The sequence below is a fragment of the Erpetoichthys calabaricus genome, chromosome 13 (genome assembly GCF_900747795.2).
Source record: "Erpetoichthys calabaricus chromosome 13, fErpCal1.3, whole genome shotgun sequence".
Lineage (NCBI taxonomy): Eukaryota > Metazoa > Chordata > Cladistia > Polypteriformes > Polypteridae > Erpetoichthys > Erpetoichthys calabaricus.
The window spans coordinates 73,394,491-73,421,535 of NC_041406.2; the positions used below are offsets into that span (position 1 = coordinate 73,394,491).

Below are 27,045 nucleotides of genomic sequence, written 5' to 3' on the forward strand. Positions count from 1 at the left end.
TAAAGTCCTTATTGACAGCATTTCAAAGAATATTCATTTAATTTCAGGAGCCTAATTTGAAGAAATTAGCATGTCCTGGGGCTGATAAAACCTGACTTATTTGCCTTATCTCTGGTTTACTCATCATTTGTTTTAACAAAGATTTTCAAGTCAGTTATAGGATAACCTTGTGGAAAACATTTCCTTTAAACATGTCAGTGTTTTTACAATTTGCTATTAGAGGTACAGTGTATCCAGTTCTTTTGACATTTTTGTGATAAGACCAAAAGTCTCACTGATCTTGGATGAGCTACGTGTGAAAGACTAGCCTATAGTTAGATCAAAATGTAGAATGGCTCCAGCTGTCAGGTTAGCAGAGGCTTATCACCAATTTCTTATAAACCAAGAAGCGTTTGTTTCTTTCTTGAGTTCAAAAGTACAGCCATGAGCAGGTCAGTTAAACTGCCTCCTAACTGCATTTTTAGCTTAGAATTCTGCTGCATGGAACCATAAAAATGTTGTGTTTTAGGATGACATTGCCTCAGAAACAGATAAGCTTTGGCAAATGAGAGGAGACCATTTTGGTTTGTTTGGTGAGATAACATCTCATCTGGAAACTTTTAAAAAGTTGTCTAGGCTTCCACTTCAACTTCATGACATTGTAGTTTTGTTTTGATTTGCACAACCTTTTCCATGAAGAAGGGCTTCCTTGTTTCAGGCTTGTACATACTTCTCCTTAATCTTCACCATTGTCCTCGTCTGTCTAATTCCGTTGTATCAAATTTCCTGATGCTTTTGAGAATCCCAAAGACGAGGGATAGATCTCCGTGAAACCTTCTCATCTCAGCACTCACAAGCTTTACTTTTCCTGATCTGTCAAGAGTATTTTATGCAGTTTATTCCCAGGATGCACTTGTTTGTTCCCCTTTGCACATTTTACAGTATAGTGCTGCTGTAGTACTTCAGATCTGGTCTCAATAGAATATGATGTAGTCAAAACATAACATTTATTGACTTCTATCCAATAGTTTTTACAAAATAACTTAACATTTTTATTTGCCTTTTAGTTGCCCAGTTGAGTGTTACAGCTACATACACCGTTTGGTTATTGTAAGACAGCAACCCTAATCTTGTATTTATAATTAATATTTTGTGTGCATGTAGCACTTTGCACTAGTCAACATTAATCTCCACGTTCCAAGCAGTCTGGCACGTTTTGAAGATTTTGAATTGTTTTTTGCTGTTTCCTCAATATCTTCTGTCCCTCCCATTACAGTGTTATCCCAGGTTTACTAACTATTCTAGAATTTATTAGAAAAGGTAACCATTACAGAGACAGACTCTGAGGGACTCTTCCATGTTCTCTTTGTCTCCTGTCAAGTACCATGGACTGCAGTCACATCTGCACCTTTGTAGTCTTTAGGTACTTTTCCATCTGAAGAGACTGTCAGAATATGCTTAATAAAGGTCGTTCATTTCTTTCAACCCTACTGTTAAAATCCCATCAGGCTTGGGGGTTGCATTGGTCTTAAACAAATTAAAGAGCTGACTCTCCTATTTTAGAATCTGTAAACCCGGAACTCATTTTTACTTTTGCACAGGTTGCTCCATTTATTTCTTCTTTTACAGATGTTTGGGTAAAATCTTTACTGAGTTCATTTGCTCTGTTCTTCTCACTTTCAATGGTGTCATCTGTGCTATGAGGGTTCTATGGCAAGGATAAATCTGTCCATTTACTGTATATGTCTGTACCTCAAGTTCTCCAGCTACTAGATTTGCCCACCAAGCTCTGCTCACCAAGTCCCTTGAAGACTGAGGACCTCACAGGCTCAGGAATCATTTTACATTTTTACACGAGAAAAGTTCCAAACCAAAAATAAAACGCAACAATGCTAGGATGTTAAGTTCCTCAGCAAGAATTAAACTGTCAGCAACACATTGATGATTGTCTATGCTTGTTACGTACGTTATTAATTGTAATTTTTTATAATGTGTTTCTTTCCAGTTGGTTGGTAATATCTTCTCTTTGAATTCTGTGCGCTTGCTGTTTCTGGGTGACTCCATTTTGGTGCTTCACATGCTATACATTACTAGCCACGGGCCCCAGCAGGGTTGAGCTTCCATGCTCACGACCCCACTGGAAACCAAGGGGTCTTGAAAACACTCTCTCCCCCGATCCTTCTATACCCCCAGCTGGGTAGGAGCCCCGGCGCTAGACACACGTGGTGTACGCTACATGACACATGGCACTGTAACAGCCATTTTATGCAATGATTTTGGGGTCATACATTTATGTTTTTCATTTAAATTATTTTAATGATGTTAATAATTATTTTTACAATTATGTTTATGTACAGTTTTGTTTGTCAAGTACACCCCAGCTTTATTTTGCTTTCAAGTCAGTTACTTTTGCTGTTTTTAGTGACGTGTTCCCGTTGCTATCACGTGATTCCCAGGAGCAGTGCCATGTGATAGGTACTTAATCTAATATAATGGATTAGTGCTTAGAACTATTTTGTGGCACTAGTTAGTCTTTAAAGAAATAAAAGGAAACTAAACATGGCTTGATCTTTTAAACTTTTTAATATTTGGTTAGCCATGTGGACTTTGTAACTCTGCCTTTATTTGACCTTCTTTCTTTTGATCATTGGCCATTTGGACTTTAGTATGTTATTACATGTTATAAAAGATGGCCACTTCAGCAGAGACTAGTGCTCAAGCAAACAGACGGTTTAGGAAAAAGATTCTCATTTTAACTTGGACCTTTATAGAACCTTTTAAATTTAGGCGAATCACCAATTATCAGCCTTGGCTAGTGTCCTTAACTATCCTTCATTATTGATCTCTGGCACTTGTTATTAGCAAGCTGTATGACAGGACTCCTTATTCTCAGGATATAAATGCAACAAGAACATTTTGGAGATGTGTGTAATAGTGTCTCAATTTGGGAAAAGGACCACCATATTCTGCAGTCGGCTGGCGCCGTGCCCGGGGTTTGTTTCCTACCTTGCGCCCTGTGTTGGCTGGGATTGGCTCTAGCAGACCCCTGTGACCCTGTAGTTAGGATATAGCGGGTTGGATAATGGATGGATAGATGAATGGACCACCATATTTTGTCCCCATTAACAATGTGTCACTTTTATGGCTCACTCAATGCGTCCTGTCCAGTGCAGTTAGTGCCACAAAGCAGCAGACTATTTGGAGAAGAACACTGGTGAAATTCAGCCTCTCCCTTTATGAAAAATCCAAAGACTGGATTTAAGTGAAAGAGAGAATTGCGTTAATATTAAACGTTCTGGCCTTCTTGTAGCACACAAAGAATTTTAGGGGAGAAAAAAAATGGGATATTCGCAAAAAGGAATTAATGAGTGAATGAAACTTTGCTGGCTCATTATGAATGATGTAGTCTGGAAATCCAGCAACTAACTCGGTTTTTCACCAGTCACAAATTATTTTACTCCCATGTGATGTCTGTACAAGTGAACCTTCTCTGCTTATGCCTTATTAGCAAAATTTTGAAGCATAATCAGCACTTAAAATGGGTTTTTTAAATCCCTAGCAGACTGGCTAATTTTTTAACCACCATTTATTTTAATTCTGCAGTTGGGGGATGAATACAGGCACACTACAATAATATCATAAAGCCTGCAAACAAAATTAATTGATGTCACAAACTGTACAGCTTTATTGAAGTGAAGGAAATGAAACAGATTTGCTCTTTAAAAGAACTGAACCAATGTCTTGATTGTTTCGGATGATGTACTTCATTTGTTGGGTGCTACAGAATGTGTACTCCTACAGCACCTTAAAATATACTGTAAAGATATGCACTTGTTGGTTAAGCATTAAACTTGGAAACTTCAGTATAGGGAAAAAAAAATCTGTAAAATATGTCATCAGTCTTAAAAATGCAAAATTATCCAAAAGTGATGTCATGTACTGTATGTGTGCATTGGATAATTTACTGTAGCTAGTATTTTCATAATTGATTTATTCAACCTCTTGTAGTTCAGGGATTTCCTATATAAAGTGAATGAAATGAGTGAAATGAATTCTTGCCAATCAGTTTATTTCTTGACATCTACATAAAATTACTTTTTGGAAATTTGAATTCCTTGTGGAAGCATCACTACTGACTTTGATATCTCTGACAGACTACAGTTTAAAAGTTCTACTTCTACTTGTCTATCATACACTTTTTCATACGTTCAGGTTTAAGTATATCATCACATGTACAGAGTGCGGTGAAATTCTTAGTTCTACTATCCACTCTAGTGCTGTATACCATTTAAATTTTACTGTAAAAAGGCCCAGTCTCTGCTCATAACAACTCCAGACCAGGATAGATTGAGCTAAAATGAAAGAAAATATTAAAATGACAAGTTACTGTACTTATATTGTGATTTTCAGGGGTTCCAACAGGCTTCATTGAGGACAAATGTGATTGAACGAAGGGTCTGTAGATTTTTGTATAATTAGTGAAGTCTGTTGAGTGTTGTAAATGAAAATGTAGTTTTAATGGGAACTACAACTCATTATCCCAGGAAACAAAAACCCTAAATTTATAGACAGTTGTTTATACTGAATGTTCATAGTGCTTGAATGAATTCTCAGCAATGTTTGTTTATTTACTTTAAAAGAATAATAGTGCAAAGCCTTTTATTTTCCTAATTATTAAATCATGTTTTTATAAAATACCCTACCACACAGCATAACCCTCCATGTGCAGATACAGATGTTAGGCAACGCTGGAGGTCTGATTAATGCTAGGAGCATAGAAGAATTCTCCACTTTATAAATTACTATAATTTGTCCTGATTAAAGAAAACAAAGAAACAGGCGGGATGTGAAAAGCCTAGCAAATGGACTGATCGACTTTACAATTAATTATTCTATAGTGTTCTGTTGACTGCCAATATAACATAAATATCACTCTGGTTAAAAAAGCCATCTGTATTTCATTTCTTGCTTGATAAGTAATCTGTCATTCATCTCTCATGAGGTTAGGTCTATAGAAAGATGTCAATTCTGAATATCTGGGTTGCGTCAATGAAGATGTCTTATTATTCAAAGTTCCATTGCTGTGTCATGGGGAGCAGTGTTCAGGAGTCAGAAACAAGGTTTTAGGCCATTACAGAGTATGTTGACACACACACACTTATTGTGCGTGTCTCGAGGATGTATTGTGACGTCGAGGTACCCAAAGAAGCATCCATGCACACTGTGAGAGAACCTTGCTGAACTCCACAAAGACAATTACTGAGCCAGGAGTTGAATGGGGGTTCTTTGTAGATGTGAATGTACTGCTTAGTAGGTGAGCAGTAACATATTTTGTTTTTTTCAGAAAGGAAAAACAAAATATGTTACTAACGTATTTCTGAAGACCAGCAGATGAGGTCAGAAATCTTTGTCAGAGGAAAAGCTAAGGTCAAAACAGAACTGGCAGTAAATAAAACCCCATACATACTGTATATCGAAAATCCAAGTTGAAAAATGCTTTTAAGAAACACTCCTCCTAACACCACGAGCGAATATTTTCTTTTTTGAATCCTAAAATATGGTGCACTGGTTAGCACAGCTGTCTCACAGATCTAATGTCCCGGGTTCAAGTCCAGCACTTCACCTCCTTCTGTTTGCATTCTCCTTCTTTTTCTCCCAAGGAGCACCTGTTATGTTAACTGACGATTTTAATTTGACCATGCATTGGGCGGGGTGGGCTGTGGACTGGTGCACAATATAGGATGGGTCTCTGCTTTGCATCCAGAGTATCCTAGAGAGGAACTTCCTGGCCCTGACCAGGCATTGGATTAAGAATATTATGTAATCTTAGTATTATTGTTACCTCACAGCAACAGGTCAGATTCCTGGCCAATATTCGGTAGACTGGTGTGGCAGGTTAACTCTTGTAATCGTGCACCAGTACTACAAGGAGCTCATTTAATAAAAAATAAAATATCAAAAAATGAATTGACATTAAACAAACCATCAAGCACCTTACAAAACAAAGAACTTTTCTAAATTCTGGCTATTCTGGTGAAGACCAGTTGTATTTACTGGTTTGGCTACATGTAAACTGCAGAATTAATTGTTATTTCTAACTAAATATTAATTAAACAGACAATATACATTAGTTGTGAGGGAGTATTTTAGCACACTGGTGGTCTCTGCTGCCTCACAGCTCCAGAGTCTTAGATTCAGTCCTGGCCTATGAACCATCTTACAAGTCAAGTCAAGTTGGGGAGCATGCACTGGTACACAGCGCATTGCTGCACCCACCACACAACAAAACAGTTCAGGATCCCAGTTGGCAACCCCCCAAGCAGTCCCACCCTCCGGAAATGACCCTCTATCTGTCGCAGCCAAATGTTATGTGGGTGACCCGTTGGCCTGGTCCAGCCACTCGGGTCCCCAACAATGAGGATCCTACAAGCCGGATCACCCTCGGGAAATGCACCACATGGCCGTAGTGCCGTAACTGGTACTCCCTGACAATGCAGGTAATGTGCTTCATTCGGGACTCCATGACTCCTCCACATTCCCTGAATTTCTCCACAGTTTTCTTCAAGTACACTGGTTTCACCCCACATTCCAAAAAAAACTGCATTAGACTGACTGGTAAGAATGGAGTTGTCCGTGGATGAGGGTGTCCTGTACCGGTTTGGTTCCCGACTTGCACCTCAGTGATGTGACAGTCTCCAGCTCCTTGTAATTCGTGATTGGAATAAGCAGTTCAGGAAATTGAATGAATAAATGATTGGAATACAAGACCAGAGCTGAAACTTTAGTTCCAAAGGAGCTCCGAGTGACTGAATGGAGAACAAACTTGTGTGATCTGATCCAAGTTAGTGCTGCAGAAGCATTAGAGACAATGTATTCAATCGGGGCGCCAAGGTTACTGATTGATCTTTAGTTTTTTGTTTTACCAATGTCAAGTAAAAGCCAAAGAGCACAAGGTTCTTTTTATATGACACATATATTGATTTTATTAGCAGAAGAAATTATTGATTTTTAAATCGTTTTTTTTAAGTTTAATTTCACACTAACACCTCTTTAATTTTATTGAGTGAACAATTCAGAGTACAGTATTTACTAAAAACTGAAAGCCAGCTATCTGTGTCATGCTGTATCATGTAATTGCTTGGTGTCTAATGCTCTAGATCATGTTGAAATACCCAGTGTTTTAAGGCTCTGGCATGGCAAAAGAATTTACTCAAAGATCATGCAAGCTGAAGAATTAGTTTAACAGACCTGTTTATTAAAAGCGAGGCTCTTGAGTTACAGCCTTTTCCTTCCTCCTAAAATGTAAAGCTCTCATTTAGTTGGAGTTGTCATGTTATGCCAAGCCCCCCCCAGGGGTTAGAGAAAATTGTTTTAGTCTCAGTTTAACAGATTTTCATGCCAGTCTCCGAGATTCGTAGATGCGATAACCAGACGTTACTTCTGCCTGTGAAATGTTCAGGCTTAAAAGTGCAAAGTAGAATTTGCCTCTCGCAGGTTTTCTAATTTGTCTTGCAGTACTTGAAGCCCAACAGAAATGAAGAAATGTAGTGGCAGAGCAACTCTTCAAAAAGCCACATTAGTTTGGCTAAAGAGTCAAACCCACCAAAGAAAAAGTACTCATGTCAGTGTAATTTTAATAAAACCAACAGCATAACACTTCATCCCTGTGGATTCTGCTGAAGCAAGTTCTTTTACACTGATTTTGCTTTCTCGATTATGTGGGCTACAGTCAAACAAATGGCAGTTCCAGTTTGTTTCCAGGAATCCCGAAAGCGTCACCTTCCTTAGAAGTCTGAACCCATAAACCAACTAAAGAAGGCTGTTGAGCAGGTGCTGCTGGTGTATACGGAAGCCATGCCATCTCACAAGCTTTGACGGGATAAAAATATTTGGTTAGCTTAAAAGTTTGGCCTTCTTTTCTAAATCTACTTTAGCTTTATTCCAGTGCCTTGAATATGTAGGACCTACAGCAGTGCATGTTTGTTCAGTTACAGTATGTTTTGCATCAGGGCTGGACAGTGCAAGTGTGCTGTGGTGAATTGCAGTGAACTCCATTTCAAGTTTGCATTGGTACATCTCTACCTCGGGCTCACACAGATGGGCTGGCAAATGCCCCTGGCACAGCCATGCAAGACAAAGGTAAATAAACACTACAAGGAGGCACTCACATACGAAGGCCGAATATGAAGAAGCTTGTTGATTTTAGCTGATTTATGAAATTAGACAAAATTAAGTTAGTGAGCTGACAATAAACAAATGCCTTGGTTTATTGCTGTGCTTGAATCAACGCATTAAAATAGACATATATTACAGAAAACCATTTTTGTAGGTAAATAAAATGGTATGAATCGTCATTCAAGCATGCAATAAACAGAATGAAACCACAATTCTGATCTTTAGTAATACACCTTAAAAAAAGGACAAATGTCTGCATGTGTGTTTCTGTGGAAATGTTTGGGATACCCCAACTGCTGGAATGAAAAATGCAATGCATTTTATTATTACACACATTATTAAGTACATTCCAATAGACAGTGCACTGAAAACATTAACGCTGAATACATCCAGCAGAGAATAACTGCCAGATGGACAGAAATCAACAGAAATCCACCCTAATAAAAGGACCAGTGTCCATGTGTGTGTCTGTCTGTGTGTCCATCCAGTTACTAGGGTTAGGATGAAAATGTAAAAAAATAGGTATGACATGTAGATGAAGGGTAAAAAAAAAAAAAAAATGATAATAAAAATACCAAATTTTGTCTAAAAATAAAAAAGTTGTTATAACTTATTGTGTTATCTAAGATTGTGCACTGGCAACAGCAGGATGGTAGCGACTTTCTAACACCTGCTCATTCCACATGTCTGAGGTTTATAGCTGTAGTGTTAATGAGTGATAACTTTGCATGTCGGACAATGGATGAGTGACAATAACAATAAATCTGGGAAACCAAAGCCCCAACATGACTAGGCTAGAGTCGCTGAACCAGGCCAATGTGGTGTCGTGAACTGGGGAGCCAAAGAAGCATAAAGGGTCCACAAGCACTTTCAAGATTGCCCTCTATGGGGGAAATACTGTCAAACCCTGAGTAGATACCTGAAAGGGCCAGAAAAAATGTTTATAACAATAAAAGGATTTATTTTAACAAAAGGCTGTACAAGCCCAAAGAACTGCCTAAAAGGCAAGGTAATTCACAGTAACCAAAGTTCCAATACAGAATCCAAAAATCGTAGTCAAAACAGAGCAGAGGTTCAAAAATCATTAAACACAATTCCAAGACAGATGCCAAAAATGTTGTTGAAAAACAACAAGAAACACGCCATTCCACAGCACATTTGTAATGAACTGCTAGGAACTATGGAAGGCCCTCCTATAAATAGGCTGGAGGGCCAATTCCTGGCAGTGATTGGTAGGTGGCTTCACACCTTGGGAACCACCCACAAAACTCAAGGTACATGACCTAGGACTTTACTGCTTACAAATAAACACAAAGAAAAATTAACATAATATATAAAAGAAAGCTTGATACAAAGAAATGATATACAATTAGACACAATAGACCTGAAACATGACTTTGAACCCCAGCCTGGGGGAAGAAGCTGGCTGAAACATGACATGAGGTAGTCACCACTGCCACATTTTCCCAGCGAAACACTTTGAATTTAAGAAAGATCAGTTTGACGAACAATGGCGATAGGAATTGGTTGAAAATGGGCTGCTTTATCTGAAGAGGAAAAGGCCGCCATGAGGGAAGGGAATCAGAGTGTGTATTATTATACCAGACCAAATGGACAACCCATGTATCATGTGTGTAGGTCTACATTGATTACTTAGATTTCAACGCATCTTTATCTATATTTTATGTAGGACTTGCATAGTGTTCCTCATTCTTGTGGGTTGAAAATAACCCAAAGGTGAAATGTTTGCTATTCTCAGTGGCTCTGAAAGAGGAAGTTGGGAGCATGTTCTGATTACAGCGCATGGTCACACCACCTGGATTGTACCTGACTGGAGCCGTGCAATGGGTGACACAGCAGCACCACACTGGAACAGTGTGAGGTTTTGTTTACGATGGCTGGAGTGCACAATCCTGTCACCAACCCCCAAGTTTTCCCTGCAAGGTGGTAGACTGGCTTGCAGAGCTGGATGCAGTTTAACATCATACCCAGGACATAGCAGTTGCAGGTTAAGGGCCTTGCTGAAGGGCTCAATGGAGTAGAGTCACTTCTGGCGTATATGGGATCTGTCGTGGTGAAGAGAGAGCTGAGCCAAAAGGCAAGGCTGTCGATTTACCAGTCGACCTACGTTCCTACCCTCACCTATGGCCATGAGCTTTGGGTAGTGACTGAAAGAGTAAGATCGCGGATACAACCGGCTGAAATGAGTTTTCTCCGCAGGGTGGCTGTACTTTCCCTTAGAGATCGGGTGAGGATTTCAGTTATCCGGGAGAGACTCGGAGTAGAGTCGCTGTTCCTCCACATTGAGAGGAATCAGTTGAGGTGATTCGGGGATCTGGTTTGGATGCCCCCTGGACACCTCCCTGGGGGTATTCTGGGCATGCCCCACTGGGAGAAGGCCACGGGGCAGACCCAGGACACGCTAGAGGGATTATATCTCCCGGCTGGCCTTGGAACGCCTCAGGGTCCTCCCAGAGGAGCTGGAGGAGGTGGCCAGGGAGAGAGAGGTCTGGGCTTTCCTGCTTAGATTGCTGCCCCCGCAACCCTACCTGGGATAAGCAGTGGATAAAGGATTGATGGATTGATGGATGGATGGATGGATGGAGATCCCTAGCCTCAGGGTAACACTCCGCCCCATTAAAAGACTGAAAGACATATGGATTTTTACAGATGCATTTTAATGGTGGATCTACTGTAATTACATGGTCTGGGCACAAGTTACAAAGGCAAGCACATGATTAGAAAAATGAATGCACAGAACTGCTGAAAGCACTGAGGCTCACAACAAAAATGAGTGACTAAATCTAAATTTTAAGTTAAAATCAAAATTAAAAGAAACAAAGCAGAGCTAGGAGGAACATGGGTGGCTTTCAAACAGACAGAAAGGACACACCTGCTTCAACATGGACGCCTCTCTGATCATGTGAGGCTAAAAAATTAGAGGCAGGATGTAGGATGGGTGAACGGCAAGGTCTTTATATTACTTTGAATGAGTATTATAAAAAAGGAGCATCAAGAAATCTGTTAAAATGAAAATCTGAGACTTAAGGTAACTAATTATTGGTAAATATAACTAGAATCTGTTGACTAAAAAACATGATGTGCTTCATGGTGCTCTCTGTATTCCATAAAGGTCCCCATTTGTGAATAATCTGAGGACCTTTCAGAGCAACATGCTGCTTTAATTTCATGAGCTGCAAGGAATTCATTCCGAAATGTGCCATACTGTGCAACATTTTCCATACTCGTGGCCTTTATTTACTGACTGGTGGGATCTGTAAGAATTCCCAATCAGCTTTTTCTGTCATGTAATTGCATGGCTACTCAAATTTATTTGTACCTTATAATTCAGCTTCTTATTATCTTTCATAAATTATCGTAATAAATGAAATTATAATCATGAATCTATCATATTTTATTTTTTTGAGTCCAACTGTGGAAAATAAAATAATCTTATTCCAACAGTGCTGTTTGTGGTCCGGGTTTTGGTCCAGATGGTAATAACCATTTGGGTTCATCAACAGCCATCCAGGATTAATATTGACAATACCAGACAGCATGTTTGGAGAAAAAAGAGAACACAATTTTAGCTTCAAATGCAAATAAATACATTGAGAAATAACTTCAAAAGACTTTGTTGGACAGTTATCTTATCCAGAGATCTTGACCATACATTGTTCTTCTCTCTCTTGTTAAATTAACCCTAGCCTGAATGAATCTATTAATTTTTTTACATTTAAAATTTCTCATTTAAAGATTTACCAATGTTGTTTCTTGTTCTAGAGTGTGTATATAAACATAGGGAACTCCAGTCTCTGTATTACATCTTGCCTGAAGAAGGGGCCTGAGTTGCCTCGAAAGCTTGCATATTGTAATCTTTTTAGTTAGCCAGTAAAAGGTGTCATTTTGCTTGGCTTTTCTCTACATTGAGAAATAAAGAAATATATTTTGAAGTTGAAGTAAAACAGTGAGCCTGAATATAACTTGGAGGTCTGAACTAAATAAATAAGGTTCAAATCTGTAATTCTGATAAAGAATGAAATATAATGTATATTCTCTGATTTTTAAATGTAAAATGTATAAAGATTATTATCAAACATCAGAGCTGCAAATCATAAAAGGAACAAGTAAAGTAAAAGAGGACGAAGAGTTGGTGACACTTGTGCATCAGTTTATTTTGTGAATTTCATTTTATTCTTTAACCCCTCCAAACATGAGATGTCTGAGCCACAATTCGAGCTCAGCTTTGCAGTGCCATCCACTATGCCACCTTTCAACATTAGCTTTAGAATTTTAAATTGTGCATTAAACTTACAAACAGAAGCATGCTAATGTGTTATAGTGTAAAGTTCAAAGCTGGAGGCATTATCAAACTTTGTGAAAGGATGCCTAATTGAAATGCGCAATAACTATCCCTGTTTTCTTTAGGGGTTGGCAAGTTGGGAACATGTACCATATATTGGAGCTTTTTAGTGTTTATAAAACATATCTGTTCCATTCAGACTTCTGTAAAATCACAAAAATGTAGAAGGTCTGCATTTGATGAAAATTGGTTAATGCCCCCAAATCATTGCCAGCTGCGTGTTACTTTGAAGTTAAATCTATTTTCTCTTGCCTTCTTTTTCTGACAGATTTGATTGTTGGAGCTTTTGGAGCTGGAAAGGCCATTGTTTACAGGTATGGAACCTTCAGCTTATTCTGAATGAAATTTCATCTTTCATTTCATCCTTCCACACTTTCTACAACTGAGGCCTTGGCATAGTTGAGAGACTGGCAGTGATCTTGAGAGCAATACTTTCTAAAAGTTGTCATTCTAGGTAAAGTGCCATAAGGAGATGGGCCACAGAAAGAACAATGTAAATTTCAGACCTGTGAAGATTCACATAAAAACTAACAAACCTCACCCAAAGACCAAGATTCTACACAACGCTGTCTTTGGCATACCACTAAATAGGTCATATTGTCCTCCGTAAAGCAAAAGGTGACCATCAGATCCAGATGGACAAGTTATTGGAAACTGTTTATTTGACCATGAAATGCTATTAGAAGTACAAGCCATAGACCAAACCTCTTGATCCTGGATGATCTTACTTCTTTGGAGTTACTCCTCAAGAGAGTGTATACTTGTAGACAAAAGGGTTGAGTAGTAGAGAGAACACCATAACTGTTCTTCACACGTATGTGCCCATTATCTATTCCGAGTGTTTGGCCTTCTCTGAAATGCCTGATTTCGAACTTGAAAGAGTACCATCCAATGTCCTCTCTAAGAGCTGTGTTGGCATAAACAAAAATGTTTAGTTTCAGTGCCCTGTGAGCATTACTTAACATTATGCAATACACCAACCTATTGTCATCAGTAACAAAAGTAGGCATTTACTTCTTAAATCTAAAATCGCTGATGAACTGCTGCTTTGTGCTAGAACTTCAAACATACATTACAGCAAAAAAGCTGGACTTCTTTGTCATTACACACATGGAACATAACTACCATATTTTGGATTTTCCTTTTATTATTATAGCAGCTTTAAGGGCACCATTCTGAATAGCATTTCAATGTGTTAGCATTTTAGTTCAGGTTCAGAAGACAAGCAGTTTTGAATGCGGTCCGTGTTGTATGTGGCTGCAGATGTGACATACCATCTCTAAAACAGTAAGGAGTAGTGAAAAATAAATATTAAGGTTAAATTTCCAATGTAACTTTAATGGAGGATATAAGAGAAACTTGAGTTTATTGATCCCCGTCTGTTATTTTTCCCAGCATTCAACTGGCATCCCGTGCTACAGAGTTATTAAGTCACTCCTACACACTTTATGTATCATCCATTGACTGTTCTTTTAACTATAAAGAAGAAGAAGAAGAATTGATTATTGACCGTGTTTAACATGTTTGAGCAATCACTCGTGATTTTGTCTGGGTATTTCACATGCATTACAGGGAGGCAGCCTGAAGTGTACCCCATTCCACTTTCTTTTTGATCATGTGTCTTTGCATGCCCAGAGAATCAGGGAAATAGAACGAGTTAAGTAAAAAAAAACATTCCCCTGTGCAACATATTCCATCCATCTACTCGTCAGATTTTGCTGTAGGACTTAATTCACATGGATGTTGCCTTGTTTGACTTTTCAATCCTAGAGATTTTATGATTCGCACAATTGTAATCCATATTTTTGTATATTCCCACATTGTTGGTAACATTTGTTATATTCTGAATTAATTAGTAAACATATAATAGTAAACACATAATTTACCAGAATTTGCTTGAAATACAATGCATATACACAAATATACTTTCTATTAAATAAACAGAAGTAACACTAAATATAAAAAAATATAAAGTAACATTATAATTGAGATATAGCCAGTTCAGTATGGAAAAAGGGAATACAAAAAACTCCAGTCAATAGCATTAATGGAGAAAATAAGCCATGGATGGTTACATTGTTAGAGTAACAATTTTGATGATCCTGACCAATTGGTTGCAATCCTCTTTCTGGCCATTCTACAAATTAAGAAATGGAAAAGTCAAGTTCCAAAAATGGATGAATGGACAGTACACTGACGCACCTACCTCAGCCTGACTGTTGTTCATTGCCACCCCTTTGTTATTCAGTTGCTTTATGTGCATACCCCGTTCACCATCAGGAGTGCCTAAACAAGATTAATCTTTTCAGCAGTTCCAGATAATGAAGCTGGAGTAGTTGTGATTGTAGTTGTCGTAATGATTTTAGTATCACATTAACAGGGTGAGCTAGAGAAATGCAGTCTCTGCTCAAACACTGGAATTCCTGAAGCTGATGACAATTATTACTTTATATTGACTTCTAAAATTGATGAAAAGCTCTTTTGTATTTAACACTAGAAACAGCTATTTTCTTCCCAACACAACTCTTTAATACATGGAACCAAAAGCTTTGTAGTGTAGCAAAACGCAGAACTCTGGGGTCGTTTATGTCATGCAATAACTAGAAAGCACAGGAAATGAGTGAGTTGTTTTGGGGCAGAATGGTTTGTTTTCATCAAAGACTTCTCAGTATTTATGAATTCTGTCTCCATTGTGGAGGCACCTTACTGATCTCCATAGTACTTGCTTCAGTTTGTTATTGTGTGTCATTGGCTTACCACACAGAAAAATGATTCCATAAACAACTCTTCTGTCTTTGCAAATGTGGAAAATATATTTATGCGTGGAAGATTGACAAAAAACAAGGTTTCTGCTTTTGGCTTTTGATTTTTTGTTCATGTCTCCGATCCAGTACTGTAAAATGTGCATTAGGTTAACTTTAATTAACTTTTTAAAAGCACACAAAAATGTAAGTGTAAATGGATATTACATTTAAGACACAAATATAGCTCATGTTCAGCTAGTTAGCTATCTCAGAAGACTGTCTTCCTTGTGGTTAGGATCTAAGACATCCTATACTGTATGTAGCTTATTTTACATTCAACAATTAATTTCACTTAATCAGCTCAGGTTTGCTATTCACTAATACATGCAGAGTAATCCAGAGTCACCAGTCTACCTAACTTGAAAAGGCAAGGGGGAAAAGCAGATTACTCAAGCAGACATAGGAAAAAAGTAAAAACTCTACACAGATGATGATCAGACCCAGTCTCTTGAAGATGGCAGTAGTGTTTACCACACTGCCACAGTGCCAGCCTATGTCATTTAATATTTTTAGAAGATAAGAACAATTTTGAAGAGACAAGAATATTTGGCCAACAAGATTTTCAGTCGAATTTACTTTATTTCTGCAAAATCGATTGTTGAGTTTTGAATTACTGTCTACCACACCACTTAGTAGTTTTTCACTCACTTTCTAAAAGTTTTAATTATTTGTAAAACTAAGGGGCTCTGCCCCATGCTCGCTTCGCTCGCCAACCCCTGTGTTTGGTTTACCGGATATACAATACAATTTATTTTTTGTATAACCCAAAATCACACAAGAAGTGCCGCAATGGGCTTTAACAGGCCCTGCCTCTTGACAGCCCCCCAGCCTTGACCCTCTAAGAAGACCAGAAAAAACTCCCAAAAAAACCCTTGTAGGGAAAAAATGGAAGAAACCTAGGGAAAGGAAGTTCAAAGAGAGACCCCTTTCTAGGTAGGTTGGGCATGCAGTGGGTGTCAAAAAGAAGGGGTCAATACAATACAGTACAATACATAGAACAGAATAAATCCTCTATACAGTATAAAAATAAAAATTCTAGAAGTACGGAGTAGAATTTCACATTAGATGATATCACATAATATGATTTGGATTTGTTTTAAGTCCTGGAGACCTCATTCATCAAGCTGCCTCCCCCATTTTGCCGTTCCACATCTGAAATAGCGGTAATCCAATGAAAGGACCCCTCATTCCCACATCCCCATTCATCAGTGATGACTTTACATTAGGCAGACAATCTACAATTTAAAGAGATTGTTATTTTCTTGTGAATTGTTACATATGCATTATTTTCACTTTTACTTTAAAAACTTTTGTACTAGGGTGTTGTACCATGTTAGCCATTATGAATGTAGAGAAAAGCCAAGCAAAATGACACCTTTTATTGACTAACTAAAAAGATTACAATATGCAAGCTTTCGAGGTAACTCAGGCCCCTTCTTCAGGCAAGATGTTGTAAAAACAAAACTTGTTTCTTTATTTCCTGCCCCGCGTGTGGTTACATCTCTTTCTTCCCAGACGTATAATGCTGCTCGTGTTGTGAAGGGTGTTGCGGCTGAACGTACGTTAAGGATATGCCTTTGGATCATTTGCTGTCTTTTTGCTGCTTGCTAGCTGCCTCTTCTGCCTGTCGCATGTCGTTGTTTTAAGAACTCGGAACACATGATGCTTGCCTGCCAAAAGCAATCCAACAACTGCTAGCTTAGAGGTCTGTTGACTTGTTTTAAATGATGGCTCACTGCCTGGTCTCGCGTGACGTTGTAAAAGCAATACCTGTCTTTTATTTCTGGCCCTAGGCGTGGTTGAATTCTTTCTTGCAGGATGTATAACGCTGCTCTCATTTTGGGGGGTTTGGGGGGGATGGGGTAGCTGCTGTCGCGCTGCCCTTCAATCTTTTTAAAGCCTGTACAGCCGCTGTCCTTTTTGCTACGGCCCTGGGACAATCTCTTGGCACCAAGTCTCATGTTTACAGTCCCCACGAGACACACCGCGGCAAGTCTCCTTGGTCTCGCAGGTCTTTAAAATGTCTTTCGAGATGATCACGTATTGTAGCCTTGCATTTGCTTTCCATTCCAGGATTTTCTTTTATATATAGAGAGATAAATACTGTATTGCTGTGGACTCAAACCATCACGTATTGTAGCCTTGCATTTGCTTTCCATTCCAGGATTTTCTTTTATATATAGAGAGATAAATACTGTATTGCTGTGGACTCAAACCATGAGCCATCTCAGTAAGTATCTGCTGGTGGCCAGCTGTAAATTCATAGCATCTCAAAGCAGTTTCTTACCAGCGTGCGCTGAAGGAGGCTCCAGGCTTGGCTGAGCAGGTACTGCTTCTGAACACTGTGAGCAGAGAGCCTCCTGATAATGTAAGCAGAGCTCTTTCTCTAACTCAGTCCCCACCGCGTCCACACTCCACCCCTCCACAGTGCAAGGGCTGCCGACTATGCCAAATGTATTGCCATGGATTCACACTATAAGCCATCTCAGTTAGCATATTTGCGCTGTAGAAGGGGGAAGCTCTCTTTAGCTCGGGCTGATTAGAAACTGCTTATGAGAGACATTATAACCCAGACTTTGCAGGTTCATGGCTGACTACCAGCAGCTACCACAGTGCAATTCTGTAAACTGAGATGGTTCGTGGTTTGAGTCCACAGCAATACAAATACTTTTTTGTTAAACCTAGTGTTTGTTTCTGTGATGCTGTGAGGAATTCTGTTAAAATGATCTCTTTACTGTATTTATTAGAATGACAAAGATCTTAACTGTAAAAATTTAATTCTGTCTGTTATCACAATAATATGTGAAAATATAATTCTCTGATTTTCAAGCCATTTTATTCATATGGAATTACATTATTTGCAGGCAGTTAATTTTTTATTCTGTTTTTACTCTAGATCCCGGCCAGTGGTCACAGTGGATGCACAGTTATTACTAAACCCTATGATAGTGAATCCAGAGAATAAGACATGCCAGCGTATGGACTTGGAAATCTTAGTGACGTGGTAAGACAAGTGTGATAAAGGAAGATTTCACGGTTTTTGCTATATTGCAGACTTATTTCTTTGAACTTTCCACTCTTTCCTGTGTCATTACTTTGTACTGTATGTGTTCAGTATGATCTCTCTTGAGACTTGAAAGAATGCTGAAAATTCAAATGTATCAGTACAACATATCCAAGATGTCATAAAAATTTCCTGGGAATAAGTGGGTTCAATAGTTTGAGAAGATAAGTAAGTGAATGATAATTGGGGGAGTTTATAAACATTTGCAAAAGAACATCTTTGTGGCATATGGATATACTAATTAATTGTGCATTTTTAGTTACAAATATCTGGGGGAGACCTGGACAATTGCACAACACACTTAAGGAATGCCGTGAGCGGTAGTTGAGGTGACACTAAATTAAGCTTTAATTTAGTAAGTTATTTTCTTCTTTTTTGTTTGCCTACAAATGCAGCATAGAAGCACACAGGCTGGAGATTCATGTCCTGTTGGGCCATGTAGTAGAAAACAGGTTCAACTCTTTGGAGATAAACTGGGTATGACCTCATGCAATCTGCCATCTTCTAGTAGTAACACTTTGCTCAACTAGAAAAATCTTAAACCAATGATCATTGTACAAAGGAAAATGAATGTAATATTTTCCTTTTGTTACTGTATTGCATGAAATTAACATAGTACACAATCATGCAGATATAATTTGCAGAATGTGTACAACAAATTACTCCAAAACCAATCTAGAAAGAACACCTGAGAATTAAAAAAAAAAGAAAACTGAAAAAAAAAACCTACAAAATGAGAATTCAACCCCCATAATAGTTTTCTTAAAATGAGAAAAAAGATAAAGAATTCAAAAGATCTTTAGACCCTGGCAGGTATTTATTAATGATGTCATCAATTTACTAAGCATGGAAATCTTTTGGATATGTCATCCAGAGACAGCATTGCCTTGGAAACCCTGTACATAGAAGTTTTGGTAGCAATTATCTGCCTTTAATAAAACAAGCTCTTTCACTCTTGCTTTTACAAGAATGTCAGCTAAAATCTTTAAGTCAGTGTTTAGTAGGGAAATGGGCATATTAGAGGCATGTTGTAGGTAATATAATGAAGAATTTGAAGACTTCTGACCTTGTGATTATAAGTTACAATCTATTTAGTGTTAACCACTACCTCTCATACTTTCATGTCATTTATGAAAAGTCATTTATTGGACAAATCAATCTAGGCAAATCAAATATCCAGCCATTACATCACAAGGATGGAAACTCAGTGAGCATCTGTATTACACTTTAAAGCCACAATATTGTAAATATTAGAAATATTGAAATTTTTTTCAGAATGGAAAAATAATCTTTTCAGATTGTTAATTTTTTTATTGAGGTTTTGAGTTTTGTAGAATTTAGTTTTAATTTATTTTTACTTTGGTTTTGGACATCTTGTTTCGTTTTTTCAGAATGCTTTAAATGTAATGCAACACCATGTTTTTAGGGTGCACCACCATTTTGTGCTACCATTTTCAGATCACAGATTTTGTTAACAGTGTGGCTGTAAAAGATACATCACATGACATATTCAGTTTGATGCCATATAAACCTACACCATGTGTGAAACCTTGCCCAAGATTCTGAATTCTCAGAAAACACAGTTTGAGGTGTTAGGAATAGTTTTATAAAACTATGGAGTATGTATGCTCCGTGTATGGAGCATAACGACAGAGTGTAAGAAAAGAGAGGGGTGTCTTTGGCAGAAATTAAAAGAGAAGCAGAGTTTAATTAAAGTGTTATTAATTTGTAATTAAAGTGTAATTAAAACAGACGCTCCTTGTTTGAGTGTGGACCACGCAAGTTTGTGTTTAGCTCGCATTTTTAATTAGAAAAATTACAGATAAAGAAGAATTTGCTCTTGCTTTTTAGTAAACAATAATAAAACTGCTTTAGGGCCAAAAGTATTGATTTTACGTCTAAACTTGTGAAGCATGTTAGTGTTGTATCTTCTTGATAAACATCTGCATTTTACTAGAATTTAGGCTTGCAATTATGGCGAGAATTTTTCTTTTCTTTTATGGAATGTGTATAATGGATACATATTTTTGTACATGCTTTATTAATTTAATAAAGCATGTTTTAAGGGGCGTTTAATTATTTAGTATTTTTATGGTCACGGAATAATAAACCTATAGAATTTAATTTTGTTAATAAAAAAATGAATAGGTGACACATGTAGTCTGAAGTTTAATTATAAAAACACCACTTTAATGTAAAACATAAGGTTTCTGCATGGCTAGTTATGTAGGAGCTTAGTGAGAAAAAATGAAAGGATGAAGAAAACAAATCAGAATTGATAAGTTCTAGTAACATGAAATTGGTTAACGGTATTGGCTCAAAAATAAGCATCCCTATCCTTTTTCTTTTTGTTAAACTGGGAGTTAAGGAGTTGTGCATGTACAAAGGGAGCACACAGTATCTTCACTCTGACAATAAAGTGGGATAGGAAATGCCAAAGGAGAAAATAATTATAATAATTTAATAAACCCTGTCAGCAAAGTGTACTAGGCTCACCGCCAAAGTGGCTGCTTAAGAAATAAAGGGAAAAGTAACAAATGGGCCCATTACAACCTGCAAAATAACACCCAGCCCTATATGAATTATTAGGTGAATGGCTATTTTTTGTAAATCAGTTTTTATCTGTTACATTCGCTGCTTTTATTGTATTGGCCATTCACAGTCCAAAATAAGAATGTTGACAAAACTGCAAACATTTGTAAAAAATGTGAACTGGACAAAACTGAGAGGAGTTTGCCCTAAAACTGATGAATATGAATGTCGCAGCAGTACAAACCTGAATGCAAAAAACTGGTTTAGTCTAAATTACAAAACAGTAGCGTTTTGTATGGCATATAAAGGGTCTGTGGCAGAACAGAGCAGGTGCAGAGGTTTTGTATAAAATTATGCAGCTCAGACCTTGTGAGTGTAGGTGTGTGAGTGGAATGCTGTGCAACTGTGGGAAACTGAATGGGAGAATTGGCTAATTGCTTGATATATGCATGAGTGAAGTTAGTTCAGCCACCCCTTATTAAGGCATGGAGGATTGCTAAATGCACCATAAAAAAGGGTCAGAGTAGTCTGAAAGTAATAGAACAGAAACAAGGAAACCAGAAGATAAAAAAGAGAGCAGGATTGTGCTAGAGCCAGTGTTGAGGACAGCAGGAGGGGAAGTTTGAAGACCCCACAGCAGACTGAGAAGTACAACACCTCAGGGGTAGATTGCTCCTGGTGAGTTGAGGAGCAGGAGCAATCGAGACTTGTGAAGTCCTGTGGAGCTTTGAAGGATGGTGGCAGGAAGGTCATCAGGGGTACTGACCGAGGTGGCTGGGACAAGAGTGAACCAGACGGTTGAGCAGGTTCCCCAGTGTCTCAGCCCAGACCCAGGAAGTTGAACAGGGTAGACTTGTGAGTGAGAGAGAGAGCACTGAGCGAAGAAAAACGAGGAGACGATCCTCTCGTTGATTTTATTCCTGGTTTTAACAATTTAATGGATTTATTTATTAATTGCTTTTTGCCATCATCACACTATTTTATGGATTGTTTAGTGAATCAATTACAACAGCACTGCACTTTGAACACTGTTTACTTTCTTTTTAATACATGCACTTTGCACTTTTACACCAAGACTTGTTGTTTGTGTCCTCATTCTCCCTGGTCCATCTCAGCTAAGACTATCAATGATCTGGGATACAGATGGCACCCAGGGCATCACATAGCATAAATGTTTTAATTAGTTATTTGTAAAAGCAGGTTTTAAAAAATGTTAGTAAGTACTGGTTTGATAATTAAATAATAAATAACTAAATAATAAACTACCATACAGCTAATTCCATTTGTAGGGAATGTTTTAGATGATTTCTCACACCTAGCTAGTACACCACCATTCTTATTCAAGATCATCCTCTCAGGAATAATACTAACAAAGCAAGGAGAGTAAACAAAAGGGTAAATTATAGGTATACAAAGTAAAAACTAACCAGAGAGCTTAATAATGATGCCTCATGTTCAAATGAAGACTTATTAATTTCAATTAATTCTGAAATGTTCTGCACATTTTGCAAAACATGTGATATATATATACACACATCTCTTATGTGGGTAACATGTCAGGAAGAGTTCATTTTACAAGAATGTACTCCAACACCTACAAAATTAGTACTACGCCACTGGCTAGGAGGATATATCACAGCATGAAAACTTCATTATAGAGAATTAACAATAATTTGTAAATTTCTTAAGCCTGTTTTCCCCAGGGTTTCCTTTTTTGGTGCACCTCACTCTGTGTATGTAAAAAAGAGAGCTGTGGGGGAATGCCTTTTCAAGTCCCAGAGGGTCCATTTTCGCATCTTTTGACCAGCTGTGGACGTTACACAGATTGGCTCATGATGTGCAGTCAGGGAATTAAATAAGTGGGAGGGGGACTGCAAAGAGCCGGAGGAAAGTGGGCCGTCAGTGAGAAATGCTGTTTAAATGTGAGTTTACTGTTGCTAAGGAAGATCTCAAACTAAATTTGTCAAAGTGACAAGATAAGGTTTATGCCTACATTTTTTATCTTTGACTATGGAACTTAGCAATATAAGGAGTATTTTACTAATGAGGGGGAACCAGGAAAAAAAACAGTTTTAGGATTTGACAGTTATACCACATATGCATATTGTTGTTAGAGTAGGCACATCATCGCATTTAAACACATATGGCAAATACTGATGCATATGACAAAAAGGCGGACTAGGCTTGTATTAGGCTTGAGCTCACAAATAAAATGGAGCCGTCAGACTTCAGAGATGCTTTATACTGCACCACCACCCACCCCCCAGTCTACCTGTGGCATGCAATAAAATGACTGTTTTCTCTCTGCCAATTCCCACAAGTCTATTCCCTAAAGCACATTTTGAGCTCTCCTTGTGTCTTGTAGCCCCCCACTGTTAATACATCAAGTAGGAGTTCTCATGTTTGCCAAAAACCTCACAGAACAGACATGAAGTCCTTAGCTCTGGCCAAGATTCTGCCAACACTTCACTGTCACCTAACATCTGTCGAGTGAGCATTTCAAAATAGTGTGGATTCGGACAATATCAAATACAATGGCATTTTTAAACATCTTCCTGCTCTGTTAAAGGGTCAGTCTATGACTTACTGTACGAATGGGTTCCAGCCAAATCAGTTGATTTATGAAAAGGAGGGCTTTTTTGCAATTGGGCTGGTCATTCACTTTCACGTTGATATTTACCAGGCTTTAGAAGGTAGAAATAGTCTTGACAGAACTGCTGGGCTGTAGCCCAAATCAGAATACAACCTCTAGCGGTGTCATTTTGTGGTCTTCTAAAATGTTTTTGAAAGTCGCATCCTCTTGTGCATCCATGAGAAGCAATTGTGCAGAGCAGATTAGTGTATTTGTGAGTGGCGAGAAGTGCGTTGAGGAGGAGTTTCCAAAACTGTAATATTAAATTTGATACAACAATTAAAACCAATGGAGATTATCTAAGGGGACAGCAAAAAGAAATTGCCTAGAAAGCTTCTCTTCTTATTCCAGTGAGTCTTTTCTTTTGAGGAACAAAGAGCAGGTGCCTGGTAAATGTGTCTTGGTCTATTATAACTAGCTTAACCCTTCACAGATGAAAAGATCTCAAAATTGTGCCAAAGTACCCTGACAACGCAAAGTGTTATGGGAGACAAACAACACAATGACCCTGGTGAGGATGTTATCAATGAAATGGTCAATAATGGCAGAAAAATTACTTAAACCTTGACACTGTCCAATTAGATGCTAGTTCAGCTTACAATTCTTGATTCCTATAAACTGATGTAATGTTCTGGTTAGACTTCAAAAATCAAGTATTGCTAAATGATAGATAGAAAGATATGAAAGGCACTATATAATAGATAGATAGATAGATAGATATGAAAGGCACTATATAATAGATAGATAGATAGATATCTATCTATCTATCTATTATATAGTGCCTTTCATATCTATCTATCTATCTATCTATCTATCTATCTATCTATCTATCTATCTATCTATCTATCTATCTATCTATCTATCTATCTATCTATCTATCTATCTATCTATCTATCTAGATAGATAGATAGATAGATAGATAGATAGATAGATAGATAGATACTTTATTAATCCCAAGGGGAAATTCACATACTCCAGCAGCAGCATACTGATACAAAAAACAATATTAAATTAAAGAGTAATAAAAATGCAGGTAAAAACAGACAATAACTTTGAATAATGTTAACGTTTATCCCCCCGGGTGGAATTGAAGAGTTGCATAGTGTGGGGGAGGAAGTTTGTCCAGGCATGAGGCGTCCTTCTTCTTAATGCTGCCTCCCCAGCACACCACTGCGTAGAAGAGGGCGCTCGCCACAACCGTCTGATAGAACATCTGCAGCATCTTATTGCAGATGTTGAAGGACACCAGCCTTCTAAGGAAGTATAACCGGCTGTGTCCTATCTTGCACAGAGAATCAGTATTGGCAGTCCAGTCCAATTTATCATCCAGCTGCACTGCTCCATTAAGCCATGCTTCAGCAGTTTGTACAAGCGCATTAAAAATGTTTTTGTGCCGTACTCTAATGATTAAAATTTTTTTCTAAATTAAGACAGGTGACTGAATAGGAGAGAAGGATTGTGGAATGCAAACTTTATAAGAAGATACTCTTGTCAGGATGAGTCAAAATAACAGCTTAACCTAGTTTTACGCATAAACTGAATTTTTGAAAAGCAAGAAGTAGCTGTTTATTTTAACATTTCTGCAAAGATAAACTTGTTAACAGAGGTTTGTGCTCTCATCTTACTGGCTTCTCTGAAGCCCATTGGCTGCAGTTCCCAGGCATTATACAACTGTCTCTGTGTGGTCTGCTGTTGTTTTTGTTTTTATTTTAGATTTTGACTGCTAACTTTTTATTTTTAGCATTCAGATTATCTTTTAGGGTATGTATTGTTTCACAATTATTTTATCATTAGCTTATTTTAAGCTGTGCATGAGCAATTGGTGCAAAATTCTTCTGTTATGAGCTCAGCTCCAGTATGTGATCTTAGAAAACATTATTTTTATTACCAAGAACTTCCTTTTAAACAGCCTTACATCATTAATCTTAAATTTATACACACACTTTTCTGACTTGCCTCCATGCAGAAAATAAATAAAACCTCTAATACGTGAACACTTAAATGCTAAATGGTGTATTTTCAGAGCAAAGTAATGGAAGTATTGAAAGTAAAATTAGGGTTCAAACTTCAAATAGGAGATGACCTAGAGTGTCCCCCTCAGTGTTGTACCACAGGCAGGCTCAACAATGCACCAGGTTTGCGGATGAAGTGAACTTGGCCCATGCTAAGTTCAGGGACCAACATTTCACAGGGCCAATGCACAAAGAAACTTGAGTCGTTCTACCTCACAAGTCTTGCCAAGTAAAACATACTTTCTAGCCTGCAGCTTGTTAATGAGTACTGTAATGTCTGATTCTATGAAATTTCTTCTTACTTTTAATTTCCTTTGCTCCCTATAGTCTTTTCTAGAGAGCTATTCAAGCTGATGTATCAATTTTATATGAGTTAATTTTCCCATATAAAGTTCTTTCAAGGTACACCTTACATAAATTCCTCAAAAATGTATATGCACCCAGTGCAGGCACATAAATAGAATAAACCACAATTTATTACCTTAAAACTTTGCCAAGTTAAGTTTATATTGTATTGAGTTCAGATTTACAGACACATTTTGAAAATGAAAGCTAATAAATTTTGTATGTTTTTGGACTTCCAGGTTATTAGCTGAATGGGTAAGCATTTATGCATTTTGTTTTGTTACTTTTTCAGATTTTCTACTATTAGTTTCCATCTATTCTTTTTTAAAGCAGTTTTCTTCAGTAAAGGACTAAGGGTGAGTAAGGTGTGTGCGAGCAGCATGGAGTGCTGTTCAACACTTTATTTATTCCTACTCACGTGACTTGTTGAAGACAAGTAATAGAATAAAATTAAAAATATTTGATACCTCTTGCCCTACATGTAACTTCAGTGCCTTACCTGAGTTTCCTTGTGTGTCTGAAACTCTCTTGACCATCGCTCCCTTTGTTGAGTGCGTTCCAGCAAGGCCTGCTTCTCAAATGCCGCCACTCCTGTCCACTTTTGCACTTTCTGTCTTCCAAAACGACTCTCGGCATGCCTTTTACAACTTTATTCCTTTTTGTGTGTCTTCCACTTGCACTTCTTCTTTCAGTCACATCACCAAAGTCAAAGTAACCCTTCAGAATGCTCAGAGGGGACAGACACACACTCAGATTTTAGCGTTTTATTATATAGTAGTAAATTTTGTCTCTTGATTTATTGGCATTTAGGGGAGTACACCATACATTCAACTATTACTTCAGTTCTGCTGTCTTTTTAGCAATTTATCAGATTATCTGTTGCAGATACCACAAACGACTTGTGTTACAAGTGACCTCTGTGACTGTAAGTACCATATATTGCAAAAAATAGCCAAAAGATATGAGGGTTTCATTTAATTAGATTCAGCAAAAAATGCTTTTGGAAAAGTTCCTCCTAATTGGAATGCATGCAGGTATCTATTAAGTCAAGATGCATCTTCTAAATCTGTCTGATGCAACATTAATGACCCATATGTACATATGTAAATTTGCCACTTGGAAACAGCTTAATCATAAAA

At 37.8% G+C, this 27,045-nt stretch overlaps 1 protein-coding gene across 1 annotated transcript in view; it reads left to right on the forward strand.

The window, feature by feature from the left end:
* The window catches only part of itga8 (integrin, alpha 8), a 250,776-nt gene that overhangs the window by 86,343 nt on the left and 137,388 nt on the right, over nucleotides 1-27,045 (forward strand). The window contains exons 14-15 of the mRNA XM_028817120.2: nucleotides 12,786-12,831; nucleotides 18,218-18,325. Coding sequence (XP_028672953.2) covers nucleotides 12,786-12,831; nucleotides 18,218-18,325 — 154 coding nt within the window. The remainder of the gene's footprint in view (nucleotides 1-12,785; nucleotides 12,832-18,217; nucleotides 18,326-27,045) is intronic.